General features: G+C 54.8%; 1 protein-coding gene across 1 annotated transcript in view; it reads left to right on the top strand.

Moving 5' to 3' along the window:
- The first annotated feature begins 12,552 nt into the window (after positions 1-12,552).
- SHROOM4 (shroom family member 4) overlaps positions 12,553-17,514 on the top strand; it is a 65,315-nt gene continuing 60,353 nt past the window's right edge. Inside the window, exon 1 of the mRNA XM_039488186.1 lies at positions 12,553-12,855. Coding sequence (XP_039344120.1) covers positions 12,718-12,855 — 138 coding nt within the window. The 5' untranslated portion in view covers positions 12,553-12,717. The remainder of the gene's footprint in view (positions 12,856-17,514) is intronic.

The following is a 17,514-nucleotide window of genomic DNA, read 5'->3' as shown; positions in this document are numbered from 1 at the left end:
CTTAACCAATTATTTTACTGAAATTTAAGTAACCAATCCTAACACATTGTAACATAATTATTTAACCAATTATATCCCCCCATCTTAATTGGTTTACACCCAACAAAATTAATTATACAGTAGACAAACAATTACAGAACCAGACCGAGATTATACAGACAAACAATAGGGAAGTGGAGACTACAGTGATAGAACAATACAGAAATGAGGATTTTAAACCACTCCGAGACTCTCCCCCCTTGATACTGGGCCCGAAGCTGCACAGCTCTCTCCAGGATGGCCACTCAGGCATTTCCATGGGGATGAGCTGTTGGTAGGGTTGCCAGGCGTCCGCTTTTTGACAGGAATGCCCAGGTGAAAAGGGACCCTTTGCGGCTCCGCTCAACACCGCTGACTGGGCCGTTAAAAGTCTGGTTGGCAGCACAGTGGGGCTAAGGCAGACTCCCTGCCTGTCCTGGCTCCACACAGCTCCTGTAAGTGGCTGGTATGTCTCTGCAGCCAGTAGGTGCAGGAGTGGCCATGGGGCTCCACACGCTGCCCGCTGTCCCTGCCCTGAACTCCAGCTCCGCAGCTCCCATTGGCCAGGAACCAATGAGAGCTTCAGGGGTAGCCCTGTGGGTGCAGGCAACAGACGGAGCCTCCTGGCTGCCCCTGAGCCAGAGCCGGCCACTTCCCGGGAGCCGCCTGAAGTAAGCATCGCCTGGAGCCTGCACCCCAAACTCCCTCCCGCACCGCAATCCCCTGCACCAGCCCTGAGCCCCCTCCCACACCACAAACCCCTCATACCCGGCCCCACACCAGAGCCCGCACCCCAGCCGGAGCCCTCACCCCCCTATACACCCCAACCCCCCGCCCTGAGGCCCCTCCTGCACCCAGTAAGCCTGCTCCTCTTTTGCTGCTGGTAACAAAGACACAAGCCCTGTCCTGTCCTGCCTTGCATGGCTGTCCAAGGGACTGTTGCTCGGGCTCATCTGCACTTGGGATGGAGCTGGGCTGAGAACCAATGAGCCAGGCTCCTTTTCCCCAGCCATCGGCTAAGAACTGTCCACTAGGAAACAGTGGAGGGGCTGGTGTGGCTGGCTGGGGCACATCAGGCAAGGCATGGCAAGATGTGCTACAGCTCATGCTGCTCGCCAGCCTGGCTCCATTCTCAGCGGAATTGTTTCTCCAGATAGCAATGGAGCAGCAGCGAGTCCCTGTCAGCTGCTTGCCATGAGCTGGGACCGGGCCTTGGGACATGTCAGGGTGTCTCTCAGAACCCAGCATCTGGGCTCCCTTTGCTCCTCTGTCTGAATTACAAAGCCCCAGCCTGGCCTGGTGCTGACTGTGTGTAGTGCCAGGCCTGCTTCTGGGGGCAGAAAAGGAGTCTGGGCCTGGTTCAGCTCTATCCATGTAGCAACAGGACTCTGTGTGGCTTCTGCTGCAGGGACCTGCCTGGGGAAGGTCCTGCCCAGCTCCATTGCTCTCAACAGGCTGGCAGAGTATGGAAGGGTGGCAGCCTGCTGCCACCTGGCACTGGGCTTGGAGTAATTGGGTTCATTTTTTAGCTCTGAGACTAGCTCCCAGCCCCCTGGCTTGGTACTGTGACGTGGGCACCGAGGGCGGATCACTCAGACTGGAGGATGCAAATATAGGAACTTACATGGTGAGGGGGGAATGGTGAGATGGGCATATGGAGCTCTAGCCCAGCCTCAGCACACATCCGCTGCAGCACCATCACCAGAGTGCAGGGCACTGGAGCCCCCTGAGACGAAGGTGCTGTATGGAATATGGGATTGCCAGGGTGATATGCTGGCGTGGAATATGTGGTGGTTGGATTAGATGGGAACTGGAGCACTGGCAGTTGGCACCCATGGGAATCGGGGCCCCGGGCATGTACATATGGAGCCCAGGGGAATTGGGGCATGTCATAAACATACAGCTAAGGGTAGCATAAAATCCCTCCTTTACCTGTAAAGGGTTAAGAAGCCCAAATAACCTAGTTGGCACCTGACCAAAAGGACCAATAAAGGGAGAAAATACTTTCAAATCTGTGGGGGAAGGTTTTTGTTCTGTGCCCTCTTTGTGTGTTCTCTCCGGGTCAGCGAGGAACCAGGACAGGGAAAATACATCTCCTAAAGCCATATCTGAACGAAGCATCTAAGATTACAAATTGTAAGTAATAGGAAGGAAATACGTTAGATTATCTTTTGTTTTAGCTTGTGGATTTTCCCTAGGTTAAGAGGGAGGTATTCCTGGGATTTTTTTGTAACTTTAAAGTTTTGCCTAGAGGGGAATCCTCTCTGTTTTGAATCTGATTACCCTGTAAAATTACCTTCCATCCTGATTTTACAGAGGTGCTTCTTTTACTTTTTCTTTATAAGAACCTGATTGGTTTTTAGTGTCCTAAAAACCCAAAGGCTGGCCTGTGCCCATCTTGTTAACCTATTTGGTTGGTATATTATTCTCAAGCCTCCCCAGGAAAGGGGGTGAAGGGGCTTGGGAGGATATTTTGGGGAAACAGGAACGCCAAGTGGTCCTTTTCCTGAATCTTTGTCTAACTCACTTGGTGGTGGCAGCGATACCGTTCCAAGGACAAGGAAGAATTTGTGCCTTGGGGAAGTTTTTAACCTAAGCTGGTAGAGATAAGCTTAGGGGGTCTTTCATGTGGGTCCCCAGATCTGTATCCTAAAGTTCAGAGTGGGGAGGGAACCCTGACAGGGCCACACACAGAGCCCAGGGGAATCGGAGCACCAGGGCATGTGCACATGGAGCCCAAGGGAATTGGGCCCCCTGGGAGTATGTGCACATGGAGCCCAGGGGAATCGAGGCCTGGGGCATGTGCACATGGAGCCCAGGGGAATCGGGGCCTGGGGCACGTGCACATGGAGCCCAAGGGAATCGGGGCCCTGGGGTACATGCACATGGAGCCCAGGGGAATCGGGGCCCTGGGGCAATGGCCTCTGTCACTTGGAACATGGTGACGTCAAACACCAGTTCCCTGGAGCCCTTTGTTATATGGGGGTGTTTGGGTCCCCAAGGGGTGGATGCTGTGTTTCATGGTTGGCACCTGATTTGCTCAAGGGCTCCCTGCAGTGCACTGCCTGGAGTAGCTAACCGTGAAGCAGGTTCCTGTGCGGGGCTCAGGACAGTGCTGCCCTATGGCCATCTCCATCCCACAGAAGCGGTTGAAGGGATTTCATCTCTTCCGTGGCTAAGGATCAGCAGAGAGGATCTGAGCCCTAATAATGCCAGTTCCTGAGGACTCCCCGTCCTGTGAGTGGGAAAGAGGTGACTTTGGCAGAGCGTTGGGCAGGGAGACCCATTAGAATAACTGAGATGCTGCAAAGGGACATGGACAGAGCTGTGTGAGGATGCAAAGCAGGGGGTTGCGGGTTGGGATTGAGGGGCATTGACAGAGCTGTGGGGGAGCCCAGGGCTGGGAGAGGGCTGCAGGTTGGGATTGAGGGGAATTGACTGAGATGGGTTGGTGGAGCCCAGGCCCAGGATAGCAGGGGGCTGCATTTTGGGACTGAGGGGAATTGACAGAGTGGAGGGTGGGTGAGAGGGGACGGCAGGGGAGCCCAGGGCTGGGAGAGGGATAGCAGGGGGCTGCAGGTTGGGATTGAGGGGAACTGACTGAGCCGGGGGTAGGGGGAAGCCCCTGGCTGTGGTAGGATGGCTGCTATGGGCCAGCACTGAGGTGAATCGGCAGAGCTATTTGGGGGAACTCACGCAGCCCCAACGTACTCGCCTGGGGACTGTACTGCCAGCCCCTCCCTCTCAGCAGGATTGCCTACTGCTCGGGGTACAAATGTTTAACAGAGGCAAAGCTCGCCCACAGGCTCTCCCTGTCCCTTGGGGTTACTGGCCACATTACCTGCCTCCTGCCATGTGCTGGCACTCACTGGCTGGAGCATGGCAAGGGCAGGGCAGCCATGCCATAGACCAGGGCAATCCCCTGGGGCTGGACTGGGCCTTGTGGCTGGAAAGCAGCAGCACCTGGACTCCCTGGTGGGTTAATGATTAGCCTGGTCTCATGACCTAGGGAGGGCTCTGCAGGTGGCTGGCAGTTAATGGGGTGTGTGTGTGTGACAATGGTGCTAGTGGGGCCAAGGGGTTCCATGTGGGGACCCCTGGCCTCTCCTCTCCTGCTTGACAGGCAGTGGGGCAGGGAGCTGGGGGCGCTGTCACCCCTGGCTGGGTAGCGCATAGTTATTAATTAGTGTCTAGGACCAACTGGGAGCAGTTATAAAACTGCCCTTGTTGTTGATCCTTTGCAAACCTGGGGAAAGTCCAACTCCCTGGGACGCAGGGGGATAATTAACAGAGCAGGCAGGACACATGCGTCTCCCAGGACAGCATGGGGCTGAAGGTGCCAGGAATTTGCTCCCCTGGACAGTGGTGCCCTACAATGCCCCGGAAGGTTTGGTATCAGACAGCCAAGCCTTGGGCTCCGTGCTGCGGCCCCTGCCTGCTAGGCTGCATGCTCTGCTCTCCTTGAAGCAGGCTCCAGAGATTAGCGGGATGGGCAGGGAAACCAGAGCTTTGTGCCAGAGGCATCCCCAAGAAGGACCAGGAAAGGACCTCAGTGAGAGCTCAGAGCCCATGGCAAGAAGGATTCAACAACCCTACATAAACAAACCCACCTTCCCGGGCAGCCCTATGGTGACAATCCTGGTGGCCTGACAACAACACACCTGCCTTCGCCTGCAGTCCTACAATAAGAAACCTGCCCCACAAAGCAGCCCTACAATAACAAACCAGGCAACCCTACAATAATATGCCTGCCTTCCTCTGCAGCCCTACAGTAAGAAAACTGCCCCATGGAGCAGCCCTACAATAACAAACCAGGCAACCCTACAATAATATGCCTGCCTTCCTCTGCAGCTCTATAGTAAGAAACCTGCCCCATGGAACAGCCCTACAATAACACAGCTGGCAACCCTACAATAACACACCGGCCCCATGAGGAGTCCTACAATAACAAACCTGCCTTCCCCTGCAGCCCTACAATAACAAACCTGCCCCATGAGCAGCCCTGAAATAACAAGCCTGGCAGCCCTAGAATAAGAAACCTGTCCCATGGAGCAGCCCTACAGTAGCAAGCAAAGATGTATTTGTGCTGGGGGGGTAGTTGGTAAAGGAAGCCAATGTCAGTTTGCAGCTTCCTAAAGCCTCTGAACAGGAGAGTGATAAACAAGGCTTGCAGTGTATGGCAGACATTTTGATAAAGTGCATTCAAAAGCCCTCAGCTGAGCTACAGAAGTGGGAACGGCGGGGACGCAGTCAAATGATTCCCCCAGGCCATGCAGCTTTGAGATGGAACACAACGGCCATCCCCTGCCTGATGGAACAGTTGCAGTCTGCCCCACTCCTGGCTCTGTGCCATCCTAGACCGCATGGTGCTCCCGTTCCAGAATTCCCTCTCGGGGTTGGCACTTCACATGCCACAATGCCATTTCGGAGCAACAAGAGCAGGCATCATCCCAGTGAGCTCCTCAGGCTGTGGAGTGGCATGGGGATACCCTGGGCCAGTGTTGCTTATCCATCCAATATACCCCGGAAGGACATCTGCTTGGCCTTAGCATACAGATCTTCAGGTACTGCTGCTACAGGGTGTATTGACTGCAGCTTGCAGATGCCTAAAAGTCTGGGCAGTTCCACATGGGTTCAACTAGCCCATGTGATTAGTTTGATATTTCCCATCAGTCAAGCCCTCCAGCCCTCTAATCAGTGTTCCACAGGATGCAATATTCCTTGCCATGGATGGATTTGAATGGGGAACCTCCTAAGTTAGCTCCCAGATCTTTATAGAGACATGGGCAGCGAACAGAGACACAGGGACAGATGTGGGTGCGCTTGCTGCTGATGTGCATTTGTCCACCTGGCACATCAGAGCTTGGCTAAGATGCCTTGAGATCCTGGGCTGCAGCCTGCTGGTGATGCATAGAAGCGAGATGTCTTGTGACTCCAGTTGTCTTCAAAAGCGCAGGGAGCACAATGTTGTCTCTGCAAGTGAGGGGAGAGGAACCCATCGTCCCTTTGTAAATGCAGCTGCAGACGGAACGTTTACCAGCTGGAAGCCAGTTGGTTTCAACACTGAGTATCTGAGAACTGCCACAATCCCCTGGGTTTCAAAGTGCTGTGCACAAAGGACTAACCTTTAATCTCTGGCCCTTGGTTCAAGCCTGTCATGGGGCAAAGCAATCAAAGGCTTAGGAGGAAGAGTCAGCCAACAGCAGAGATGGTGGAGGGTGAAAAGGTTCAGGACCGTCACACAAGGAGTCCTGGACCCAAGCTAGTGAGCTGCACTGAAGTCAAGACTGTTCTTTGGAGGGCTAGGTCCTGAAATAAAGTCACCTTTATTTCTGAGCAGAGATCAGAGCCTGCTGCAGGAGCTGGGTGAGGTTTGCTTGGATGGCTGAGCTAATCAGATCAGGGCTTGCAGTGTCTGTGGGTGGGGTGGGAAGGGCCCCGCAGTGGGCTGTCATCACCTGAGGGCAAGGCTGCCCAGAGGATTCAGGAGGCCTGGGGCAAAGCAATTTCGGGGGCCCCTTCCATAAAAAAAAAGTTGCATTACTATAGAATACTATATTCTCATGGGAGCCCCTGTGGGGCCCGGGGCAAATTGCCCCACTTGCCCCCCCCCCTCCCTGGGGCGGCCCTGCTGAGGGAGCTGTGTTTAAGTTCTTCATTCACTGGCCACAGCCTTTGCCGAGCTGGGCTGATCACACTGCAGGACACAGGGCGTCTGAGACATGAATGCAGCTATCTAAAAAGCCTCAGTTTCCTCCTGTCCCAAGGTGGACATGACATGTGGATGTGAGGTTGGAGCTGGACCTCATGACTGCTGTATGGTACTCGGCATGATGCAGTGGCTCTGTGCAGCAGTCTCTGCACCACACTTCCAGAGAATTATTAAACCTCTGACCCAGCCACAACTTCTGTGCATGACAGCACTGCATTACACTGGCCATTGTGTATGTGGAACTGCCCAGCTGTGTGTCATAGGCCCTATCCTGTTAACACCCAAGGAGATTCTGCTCAGACTCAAGTGGCTGAGGCCTGTGTTTTCGGAGTTGGAGTGAGTGTTGTCTCCAGCCAGATTCCAGCTGTCACAGCACAAAAACACCCATGAGATGCTGGGGCTGTAGACGGGTTATTTTAAAAACACAGCGGGAGCAGTAGGAATTGGGGAGGGGTGGAGGTGGGGAACTGGAGGGGTGGACAGAAGGCTCATGAGACAGAAAGACAGTAAGGGAGGCCAAGTCACTGAAACAACATAGCCCTCCTCCAGGCCCCTGTGCTCAGCAGGCCTCCACTCCCATGCCCAGAAGAGATGCGGGGCACTCGTTTGAACAGACAGAAGCCTGCGGCCCAGAGGTCAGTGGTCCACACTATGCAGAATGACCCTCTGGCAGCTTCTGGTTTCTGTACAGCATCCTCCTCCAGCCAGAGGACACAAAGTAGCAGAATCTCTAGCCTCATCCCCGTCCTGCACCTTTGCCATCCGTACCCTCCAAACAAACAGCATCCAACAGGACAAAGCAACAACCGCAGTAGCTGGTCTGTCCATGAAGCCAGACACTATGGTGTCTGGGCAGCAGTTTGTCACTCTGAGGACGTAAACACTGTAGCTCGAACAAGCTCCAGATGGGACAACCTGCAGCAGCTTATCAGATGTCCCCCAGGTGCCACACTGCTGGATCCAGGTCCAGGCCTTTGCCTTGCTCATCAATGGGACTGGCCCCTGTTACCTGAGAGCTGTGGTCTCTCCCTCCGCAGCCATGACCCCTCTGCTCCACTGGGCTGCCAAAATTGTCAAGGAGGCCCAGGAGAGCGGAGACAGGGTGTGCACAGGAGCCTGACCTACACCCCTGAACTCCCTGTCACTAGAGAAGAATTGTGCTTGGCCTCCCTGTGGGTAAATACGCAGCTGTGGAGAACACCCCTGCCACTCCTCTCATGAGCATGGTCCAGCCACCTTCTACAGGCCTGAGCCTAGCAGGCCCAGCTGCACCTGACTGGGTCAGCATGGGGGCCCCCTCCCCGCTGGGTCTCTGAACCTCCTGCTGGGAGTTAACCCCACACACTGCTGGCTGGCTGGCTGGCTGGGGCCCCTCTCCTAGGGGCCATGTTCGTGTGAAAGGCATTAGCCATCTGACGGCAACACCATGGAGTGGGGCAGGACCAGGATAAAGAATCTGTGTCTCGGTGTAACTGCAGAAGTTGTAGGGAAAGATCAGACTAGCCAGGAGACCTGGGCTGGCAGGTCGCTCTGTGAAAAGCATCCTGGGGTCTGGAATTACCATACCTGGACAGGTTGTGATTTTGGTATCCCCGGACAACCAGCCTCTCGCAGCACTGGGCTGGGTGGTGGGTTCAGGCCTGACTCAGAGGGAGGAGCACCCTGCTGAGTCACTCACACCATGTCCTGCAGCAGCTGGGGATTTCCCAGTGGCCTCCTGTCCCAGCACTAAGCAGGCCTGGTATTGCATAATTAGCGAGAGCTAACAGCGAGACACCCCAAGGCAGCATGACTGCAGGACCAGATCAGTTTTCCCCTGTGGTCTCCCACACATGGGCATGTATTCCTCTCAGCCTGACGTCTGGCACGTCAACCCAAGGAGCGTCAGAAGAGAAACACGGTTTCATCACTTCCCCATGGTTTGGCCGAGATCATGAGAACCAGACAGGCCTGAGTGTTAATGACAATGCAGTGACCTGGCCAGGGGCACTTGGGGAGACAACAGCACTCACTAGCCAGTAGGGGGCACTCTGTGTATCCATGCACACCCATCTACCCTGAAGATGGGGAACACAGAAATGGACCACATGAGGCTGGGCCCCTTTTTGCATGGGGAGCGGTTTTCAAAACCTTGGCCTATTTAATCTGGAAAGGAAATGAGTAAGAGCAACAGGCAGGGGGCAGGACCCTGGCTCTGCTGCTGATTCACTGTGTGGCTTGAGGCACTGCTCTGTGCCTCAGTTTCCCCATTTAGAAAATGGGGATAATGACACTGACCTCCCGCATATGGGTGCTGTGAGGATAAATGAACTAATGTCTGGGCTATGCTCTGAGATGCTCTGTTGAGAGGGCTGAGAGAAAGGCAAAGGATTATTATTTATGAATGAAGTCTGAGAGAACCATCTATGCACTAATAAATGGCACAGCAAAAGCGAGCTGGGTGCTGCTATTTACCCCCATCCCACAATGTACAAAGGGGCAGCTGGCAAAAAGAAAAGGTGACAGTGGATTAGAATCAAAGGAATCCTAGAATCAGAGAGGAAATACTGGTAGAATTCACCTGTGGAACCTGCTGCTGCTGGATAGCACCACATTCCACTTGAGACCTTGCCAGACAGACCTGATTTACCTGGGCAGTGTTCAGATGCTATGGGCACTAGAGCAACCCCTGAGATAGACAGTGATTGATTAGGGTCCAAATCCTTTGCTGGTGAAACTCCATTGACCTCAATTATATTACACCAGCAGAGAATTTGGCCGTAGACGTTGATCTGGTATTAATCCTCATGCTTCAGGTTTAAGCCAATCTGTGTGAGACTAGGATGAGACCTACTGTCAGGGGCAGATCTGCTACCAGAGGGCTCTCATCTCTAACATGGAGGGCAGATTATCCCACATACGCTACTGTAGGGGGCTCATACCTTCCTCTGAGGCATCTGGTATCAGCCACTGTGGATACTGGGCCAGATGACCCTTGGGTCTGATCCAGCCTGGCAATTCCTATATTCCTGTGAATGAGAGCAGCACCTTGCTAGGACAACCATTACAAAGGCTCTCAATCTTCATGCTTCTGGGTATGCCCTGATCCTCTGATGGGCTCAGGAAGGAATTTTGACCCCGAAGATTTATCACAGGCTTTTCCAGCTTCTGCTAAGGGCCTAGCGTTTGCCACTGTCAGAGCCAAGAGACGGAGATGGACCTTCAGTGCATCCAATACATCATTGGTCATGTTCCTGTGCTAGTGCACAGTGTGGTGAGTTGGCACTCTATGCTCCAGCCATGTGATCTGTCAGCTGGAGGGTGTGGCTTGATCCCAATTCACCTAGTGCATGTGCTGGGACCTGCTCCATCCTATCCCTGTGGCTTTCAGCCCATGAGTGGCCCCACAGCGCTGCTCTTCCCTTGCTGGCATGTGGGTCTCAGTGAGGTAAGGGCAGGGACCTGTCACATGCTTTCAGTTGGCCAACCCCCTGCTAATGTGACCACAAAGGATGCAGGCAGGTGGATCAACCACGTCAGAGGGACTGGAAGTAAATACTTCTGGGGTGGGCGTGGAGTGTGCTTGAGCTGGTGATGTCTCCCTTTTGCCCAGATCTTCCTGGGTATTGAACTGAAATGAGGAGCAGATGTGCCCCTGAATGTACCACCTTGAAAACATTACTGTGCAGCGTGACCTCCCCCAGCACTTTCCCATCTCCCTCTGCCTTTGAGAAAGGGTACGGCCACTGTGGGAGCTTTCCTGCCTGCCAGTCACTCAGGCCTGAAGCCAAAGCAGAGCCACGTGCTAGGATCCCGTGCTCAGCAGGCACTCAGGGGAGAGTGAGATGATTGCTGGCTTGGGGGGTTTCCCCACCCCCCACCCCAGGGAAGGGCCCAGCACATCCCCAGAGAGCCCAGCTGGAGATGCTCAGGCCCTGTGCCCATGGCAGCTTTGCTAGTGTGTGGCTCACCCCTCTGGCTCCTTTGCAGCCTGTTGCCCAGGGCAAGTGGATTCACTCCACCTCAGGAGGAAGGGTGGGAAGTTTTCAGGCTGCTCCAGCTGCCCTGACAGCCCCAGAATGAGGCAATTGCTTGGTGTGTCCTGAGAGTGACTCCAGGCAGGGCTGAGGTGAAGCACTGTGCAGCCAGCAGCAGAGAGTTAAACTGCAGGGGGGCAACCCAGTGATTCTCAGGGTGGCCTGTTCAGGGGCACATCTGATCCTAGCTCACAAAAATGATAAACTTAATTGAAAAGAAATTGCAGAGAGGCCAGGCAACAGGTCCTGGTAGCTATGGCAACAGCATAGGGTCATTAGCCCCTGAGGGAGAACTAATGTTAGAGAGGAAGGATGGTCCAGTGGTTAGAGCCCTTGTCTGTGAGTTGAGTGACCTGGGATCAGCTCCGTGCTGTCACAGGCACCCTGTGTGCCTGTGGGCAAATTGCCTAGCTGTACAATGGAGACAATGGCCCGGCTTCACTTCACAGGGATGTGGGAGAATGAATCCTTGGTGGTAGGGAGGGCAGGTACTATGCGAATGGGGGCTGGGTATGTAAGTAGCTAATTTATGCTGGCTGGCCCAGGATCAGAGGAGCATGAAGGAGGTTTGGTGCAGCATGGCCTGTCTAGGGGATCTGGGCAGGTTTATTTCCTTCTCCAGTCAGGATTTGTTTTTGAAACTCACCGATTAAAAATTGACCAAGAAGCAAAAATACCCAGCATTACAAGGTAAGGGCCATGTTTAGAATACCACAGCAGAAAGGCAGCCTGCAGATGAGGTGTTGCCTCTTTCAGCTGGTTCTGTTTTACTCCCTGCTCATGGCCAGCTGGGACATGCGCATGCAGGACGTTCTGAGCAAGACAGTGAACATGCCATTGCAAAACCATGCGGGCGGCCAGCCTGGCAGCTGGGACTGAGTCATTATTTGCATTCCAGTAGCACTTAGACTAGACCTCAATCAGGGTGAGGGCTCCATTGTGCAAGGCACTGCAGACACGTGGGGAGGAATCTTGGCCCCATCAAAGCTCTCCCTGGGGCCAGGATGTCACTCCTGGCCAGAGACAGGCGCTGCCTTGCAGCATTTGCAATCTAATGAGAAGGGGGGAGGGAAAACAGGGCACAGAGAGGTGATATGACTTACCCAAGGACACACAGCAAGTCAGTGGCAGAGCCAGGATTAGCCAGCCCCAGGTCTCTTGAGTCCCCTCTGCCCCTGCCTGCCCTATTCACTGAACAATGACTGAGCCTGCTTCCCAGAGGTGGAGACTGGACAGTATACGAAGCGGAGATTAGTTTTCCAAGCACATACCTGCAGGCATTCCTATATATCCACACACATATATCACCATGGGGGTACACACAGTCACCTGTCAAACTTCTACTCACCTGGAGGCAGCATTATAGGTACGTGCCAAGTGTCCCTGAGATGCAGGCTCTCTCCTTGCGAGGCTGGGTGCAGCCCATGGTGCACTGGAAAGGGCCAGGAATTGTTGAGGCATGAGTAAAATATCAGTGGCTTTCTGGTTATGGCCAGTTCTCCTGAGAAAGGCAGGACAGGGGAATTAGGCATGTTTCATGAGCTATGCAAGGCTGATTTTTACACACACACACGAGGATGTGCAGACGCACATGCATCCTGCAGTATACATCTCTAGACAGCCGTACCCACACAGATCAGTGTGAATAAGGAGGTACCCACGTGCCCAGGTACATATAGCCACATGCACACATGGCCATGCACTCACACACATCACACGTGTGCTAAAGCTCCCTATGTAAATACACCCCAGGCCACGCCCGCAAGCGGAGAGTGTGTAATAGTGAGGCCGGGGCCAGCCCCGCGCCCCACCCCGGCCGCGCCTCATTGGCTGGCCCCCGGGGCTGCCCCAGCCCCCGCTCGGCCCGCGTCTCCGTCACGCTGCTGGCTGCTCCGTGTCATTTCCTCCTCCTGCCGCTGGAGCCAGAGCTGGTCGGGGGATGTGGCGCGGGGGGCCGCGGCGCTAGCGGCCATGGAGCCGCCGGAGGAGCGCACCGAGAGCCGGCTGGTCTCCTTCCAGTACGTGCACGTGCAGCTGCAGGGGGGCGCGCCCTGGGGCTTCACCCTCAAGGGGGGGCTGGAGCACGGGGAGCCCCTCATCGTCTCCAAGGTAAGAGGCGGCCGGGCGTGGCCGGCAGGGGGCGCTCTGAGCCCGGGAGGCGCCGGGGCTGCCTTGTCCCGCTGGAGGGAGCCAGAGCCGGCGGCGGGCCGCGCCTGCTGGAAACTTTTGTCTGAGAGGCGGAAAAGCGGCTCGGCAGCGAACCCGGGGCGGGGGCTCCCGTCGTGACGGGCTGGGAGCTGGTCCCTGCCCTGCTTTGTTCGCCGGGGGCGCCCTGGCAGGGGCGGGAGCGCGGGCTGTAGCGGAGCCGGGCTCCCGACGGGAGGGCGCAGGGACCTTGGCCAGGGCTGGGGATACGAACACGCGGGGTCGCCCTGCAGAGCGGGGCGCCGGGAGGAGGCTCGGGACGGGAGTGGCCCCGGGACTATCAGACTGGCCGGGGAAGGAGGGAAGCGGCCCCGGCCTGCGCTGCGCGGCGCTGGAGGCGGGTCTCCAGGTAGCTGGGGCTGGGGGCGGCCCGGGAAGGCTAGTGGCGGCTCCGCACTTGTTGCAGTGTTGGCGGCGCGGGGAGCAGCCCAGTCCGAGCGCCCAGGGAGGCGCTGTACGGCAGGCAGGAGCCCCCAGCGCTGGGGTGGGCCAGGCGGACCTTCTGCCCTCCCCACGCTGGGTCTGCGCTCTGGGGAAGCGGGAAAGAGACTCGGCACCCTTCAGAAGCGGTGCGCGGCTTCCCACCCCCCTAGGCTGGCTGTGGCAGCCCCTAGCCAGCCCCCCCCTGCAGGCTGGCCTCAGGCCGCCCCTCCACTCTCAGCTCGCCCGCATAGGAGAGCTATGCCAGGGGCTGTGCAGAGCGGGTTGGGGTGGGGTCGGCTGGTCGGAGGGCTAGGGACACTGGGGTTGGGGGAAGGTTTCCATCCTGGGGTTGAGTGGCACCGGGCTGCGCTTCACTCCCTGTTAACAGGGCAAAAAAATTCAAACCCCAAAGTGTTTTCTCCTTTCGGAGCCTCTGGGGAAAGAAGGGAGCAGGAGCTGGGGTGGGTGCCGTGAACATCCAGGTCTAAGCTCATGTCAATGCCAGAATGTGGATGAGGGATAGATTTTAAAACAAGCTGCCCTCCGCTGCTCTGGGAACAGTGTGTGTCTGGCACGGGAGGAGGAAGAGCTAAAAGACTAATCCCTCCTCTCTGTCCTGTGCGAGCCGTTGCGAGGCATGGAGATGGTTGCCAATGGCTGTCTCACATGCAGTCTGCTGTCTAGCTCCCTGGGGCTTGGACAGTTTACCAGAGGCAAGGGTGAAGAGCACAGGAGTGCATGCAGAAGGCCACGGTTGGGTGGATGGGACTGCTCCCTGCCACCCATGCCTAGGAATGACTGGGAACTCATCTCTGCTTGTTGCATGGGGGCTTTGTCCTTTGATGAGCGCCTCTGGGTAGTCAGTGTTTGAAGCTGAGCTTCTTTAGCTGCTGAAGTGGAGAAGGGAATTTTTCTCTTTTCCTCCTCTAGATCTGAGCTGCTTGGAGGGAACAGGGGTCTCTTTTACTCACCCCCTCACCCTATTCGCCATTATTGTGGGTCCTCCTCTCCATGTGCCTAACTTTTGATTCTGAAAAAGATGTGGGGGTGGGGTGGATAATCAGCTGAATGTGAGTTCACGGTGTGATGCTGTGGCTAAAAGGATGCTGTGATCCTTGGCTGCATAAACAGGGGAATCTCAATTAGGAGCAGGGAGGTTATTGCACCCCTGTATTTGGCACTGGTGCACCCCCTGCTGGAACTGTGGCCACTTCTGGTGCCCACAATTCCAGTTGAATTAGAGAGGGGTCAGAGATTAGAAAAGGCTTAGAAAACCTGCCTTGTAGTGAGAGATGCAGTTGATCAAGGTAGTTTAACAAAGAAGGTTAAGGGGGGAGCTGATCACAGTCTACAGGTACTTACATGGGGCACAATTATTTAATAAGGGGCTTTTCAGTCTCACAGAGGAAGGTCTAACACGGTTTGGCAACCTTTCAGAAGTGGTGTGCCGAGTCTTCATTCTCTCTAATTTAAGGTTTTGCATGCCAGTAATACATTGTAACCTTTTTAGAAGGTCTCTTTCTATAAGTCTATAATATATAACTAAACTACTGTTGTATATAAAGTAAATAAGGTTTTCAAAATGTTTAAGAAGCTTCATTTAAAATAAAATTAAAATGCAGAGCCCCCTGGACCGGTGGCCAGGACCCGGGCAGTGTGAATGCCACTGAAAATCAACTCACGTGCCGCCTTCGGCATGTGTTCCATAGGTTGCCTACCACTGGTCTAACGATTGTAAGTTGTTACGGTCTGTAAGTTGAGCCTAGAGAAATCCAGACTGGAAATAAGACGTAATTTTGTAACGGTGAAAGTGATTAACCAATGGAACAATGTACCAAGTGTTGTGGTGGATTCTCCATCCCTGACAAGTTTTAAATCAAGACTGGGTGTTTTCCTAAGAGATTTGCTCTAGGGATTATGACGAGGAATTCTCTGGCTTGTTTTACGCATAAACTTGATGATCACAGTGGTCCCTTCAGGCCTTCGAATCGATGAACTCCATTACACCTTACCCAAGCCAGCTGCCTCAGGGTAACATTGATCATCCCAGATGGCTCTGAACAACAGCAGTGAAAATGACCAAAATCTTGTTAACATCACTGCAAATGTGGCAAAGCCATGAGGTGCTGCAGAAGCAATGGGGCTGTTTGCAGACTCAGGAAGCTAGCACTGCATCCGGTTCTGCTCAGCTCAGCTCATATGTACAATGGTACTTTGGCTATCAGGCCAGCAGCTCTATTTATTTTATTTTTTTAAAGGAAAGTTTAGATTTAGGAATCTGGTCCCGTGGTTCCTCAACATTAGTTCCATGCGGATTGTAATGAGAAGCTGCCTCTGATCAGAGTGGAAACTTACGTAAAGCGTGCTGAAAGGGAGGTTAAATAAACCCCGAATGCTGCTCCTGGAGCGGTGGGCACATGACTCTGTTAATTCCCCATTCAGGGCTGGGCTAGCTTCCCCCCCTTGCAGTGGAAATAGCCAAACCTACTAATAACCGTTCCAGCTGGCTGACACTTGAGCTTTCTTTATTACTATTTAAAAATGCATAAGGCTATAGTGCAGGTCAGGCTGTTTAAGTGCAGTGCCCCGGGGGTGCGAAAGGGAGCAGGGTGGATAGGTCCACCCGGTGGCCGCGCTGTCTAGAATGCATGTGTCAGGGGTGTCTGGGCTGCTGGATCTGAGGAAGATGCGGGCACGCAGGAGGGGGAGTTGAGAACAAAGGGAGAGAAGAGGCTACAGGGGTTGATCTGGGAGTTGGGGTGGAAAATGCCCCAGTGTGGATGTTGAGCTCCCTAAGTGCCTCCTAAGCTGGGTTGGCAGCGACAGGAAGCTAAACGTGGACAAGCGTCTGAAAAGCGAAATCCCCAAGGAGATTAGGTGACTGGTCTGGGCTAGAGGGTGTGATGGGGGAATGGCACAAAGCTGAAAAAAGGGAACAGTTTGGCTGGGTCTCAGGAAAACATTCTTACTCGTGAGATCTGTTAGGCTGTGGCCTGGCCTCTCCCCAGGGGTTACCCCTTCCTCTTGCCCCAGGTTGAGGCTAACAGTGTGGTCCCCCTGGCCTGTGTGTGGGGTAGAGAAGGAGTTTGCCCCCACTCTTGTTGGCAGCCCAAGGTGGTGGTGCCAGGGAGCAGTCTGGCAGGATTTTGGCACACACTGAAATGCCTGGGACCTGTGAGCAGGGCTGGGGTTAGGGAGGAGGCCACAGTGGTTCTGAATATCAGACCATTCTGGTTCACAGTGGGCTGCGCTGAGCCGTGTCCTCGCTGCTCTTACCCTCATCCTTGCAGGAGCCGTCCTAATGAGACAGGACAGTGTCTAGCCAGCCACATTGTCTGCCTGCCCCGCAGCTCTGAGGAAGGGCAAGAGCTTCCATCGTGCACTTAGTTGGGGAAGCATCCCCTTAGATGGGGAAATGTCCCCTGGTGCTGCCTCTGGGAGCTGAAGTGGGGCAAGAAACATCCCTGCTGACCATGTTGTGGCCCCTCCACACCAGCTGCTGGCTATGTTAACAGTGCATTACCTGCAGGCCATGTTAAACTCCTCTGGGTGGCACAGCATTCCTGCAGGCATGGATGGGCCCCGGGCTCCAGGCAGCTGCTGCCTGTTCTCCAGCAGCCTTGGCCCTTGCATCTCGCTGGCCATGTTCGCTGCCCTGGGTGTGACAGCAGCTGTTCTTGCCAGCGGCCTTGCAAAGGGGACTTTCTCAGGTGGGGTCCCCCACAGCTAACAACTGGATTGAGTGTGTTCAGCTCTGACTGGAAGTGGACTGTAAAATTAACGTAGTGTGGGGCCCAGGGTGAGCTCTGCGGGCTTGGGGTTCTGCTGGGTTTTCATCCTGTGGGCCAGTTCCCCAGACCTGCGCTTCCAGTGTTTGACCACTGAGAAGATCCGACCTCTGAGCTTCAATCCATGGAGTGCAGGGTCATGGGCCCTTTCTTCAGAGCCTCACTGGCGAGGAAGTGGCTTGCCCTAGTTCTCACATGTCTGTATTGCAGACCCAAGGGTTGCTAGCCAGAGCCCTGGCAGGTACAGGCAGCATGGGGCTTGGTTTCCTAAGGGGCTCGTTGTCCTGTGAGGCTCCCAGAACTTGAAGGGGTCCTGAGGGCAGGACTGGGAGAAAATCACATGGGTGCCTGC

This window comes from Mauremys reevesii, linkage group 9 (assembly GCF_016161935.1).
Source record: "Mauremys reevesii isolate NIE-2019 linkage group 9, ASM1616193v1, whole genome shotgun sequence".
NCBI lineage: Eukaryota > Metazoa > Chordata > Testudines > Geoemydidae > Mauremys > Mauremys reevesii.
Note: the sequence above shows the minus strand (reverse complement) of the source record. Positions and strands in the feature narration are given on the sequence as shown.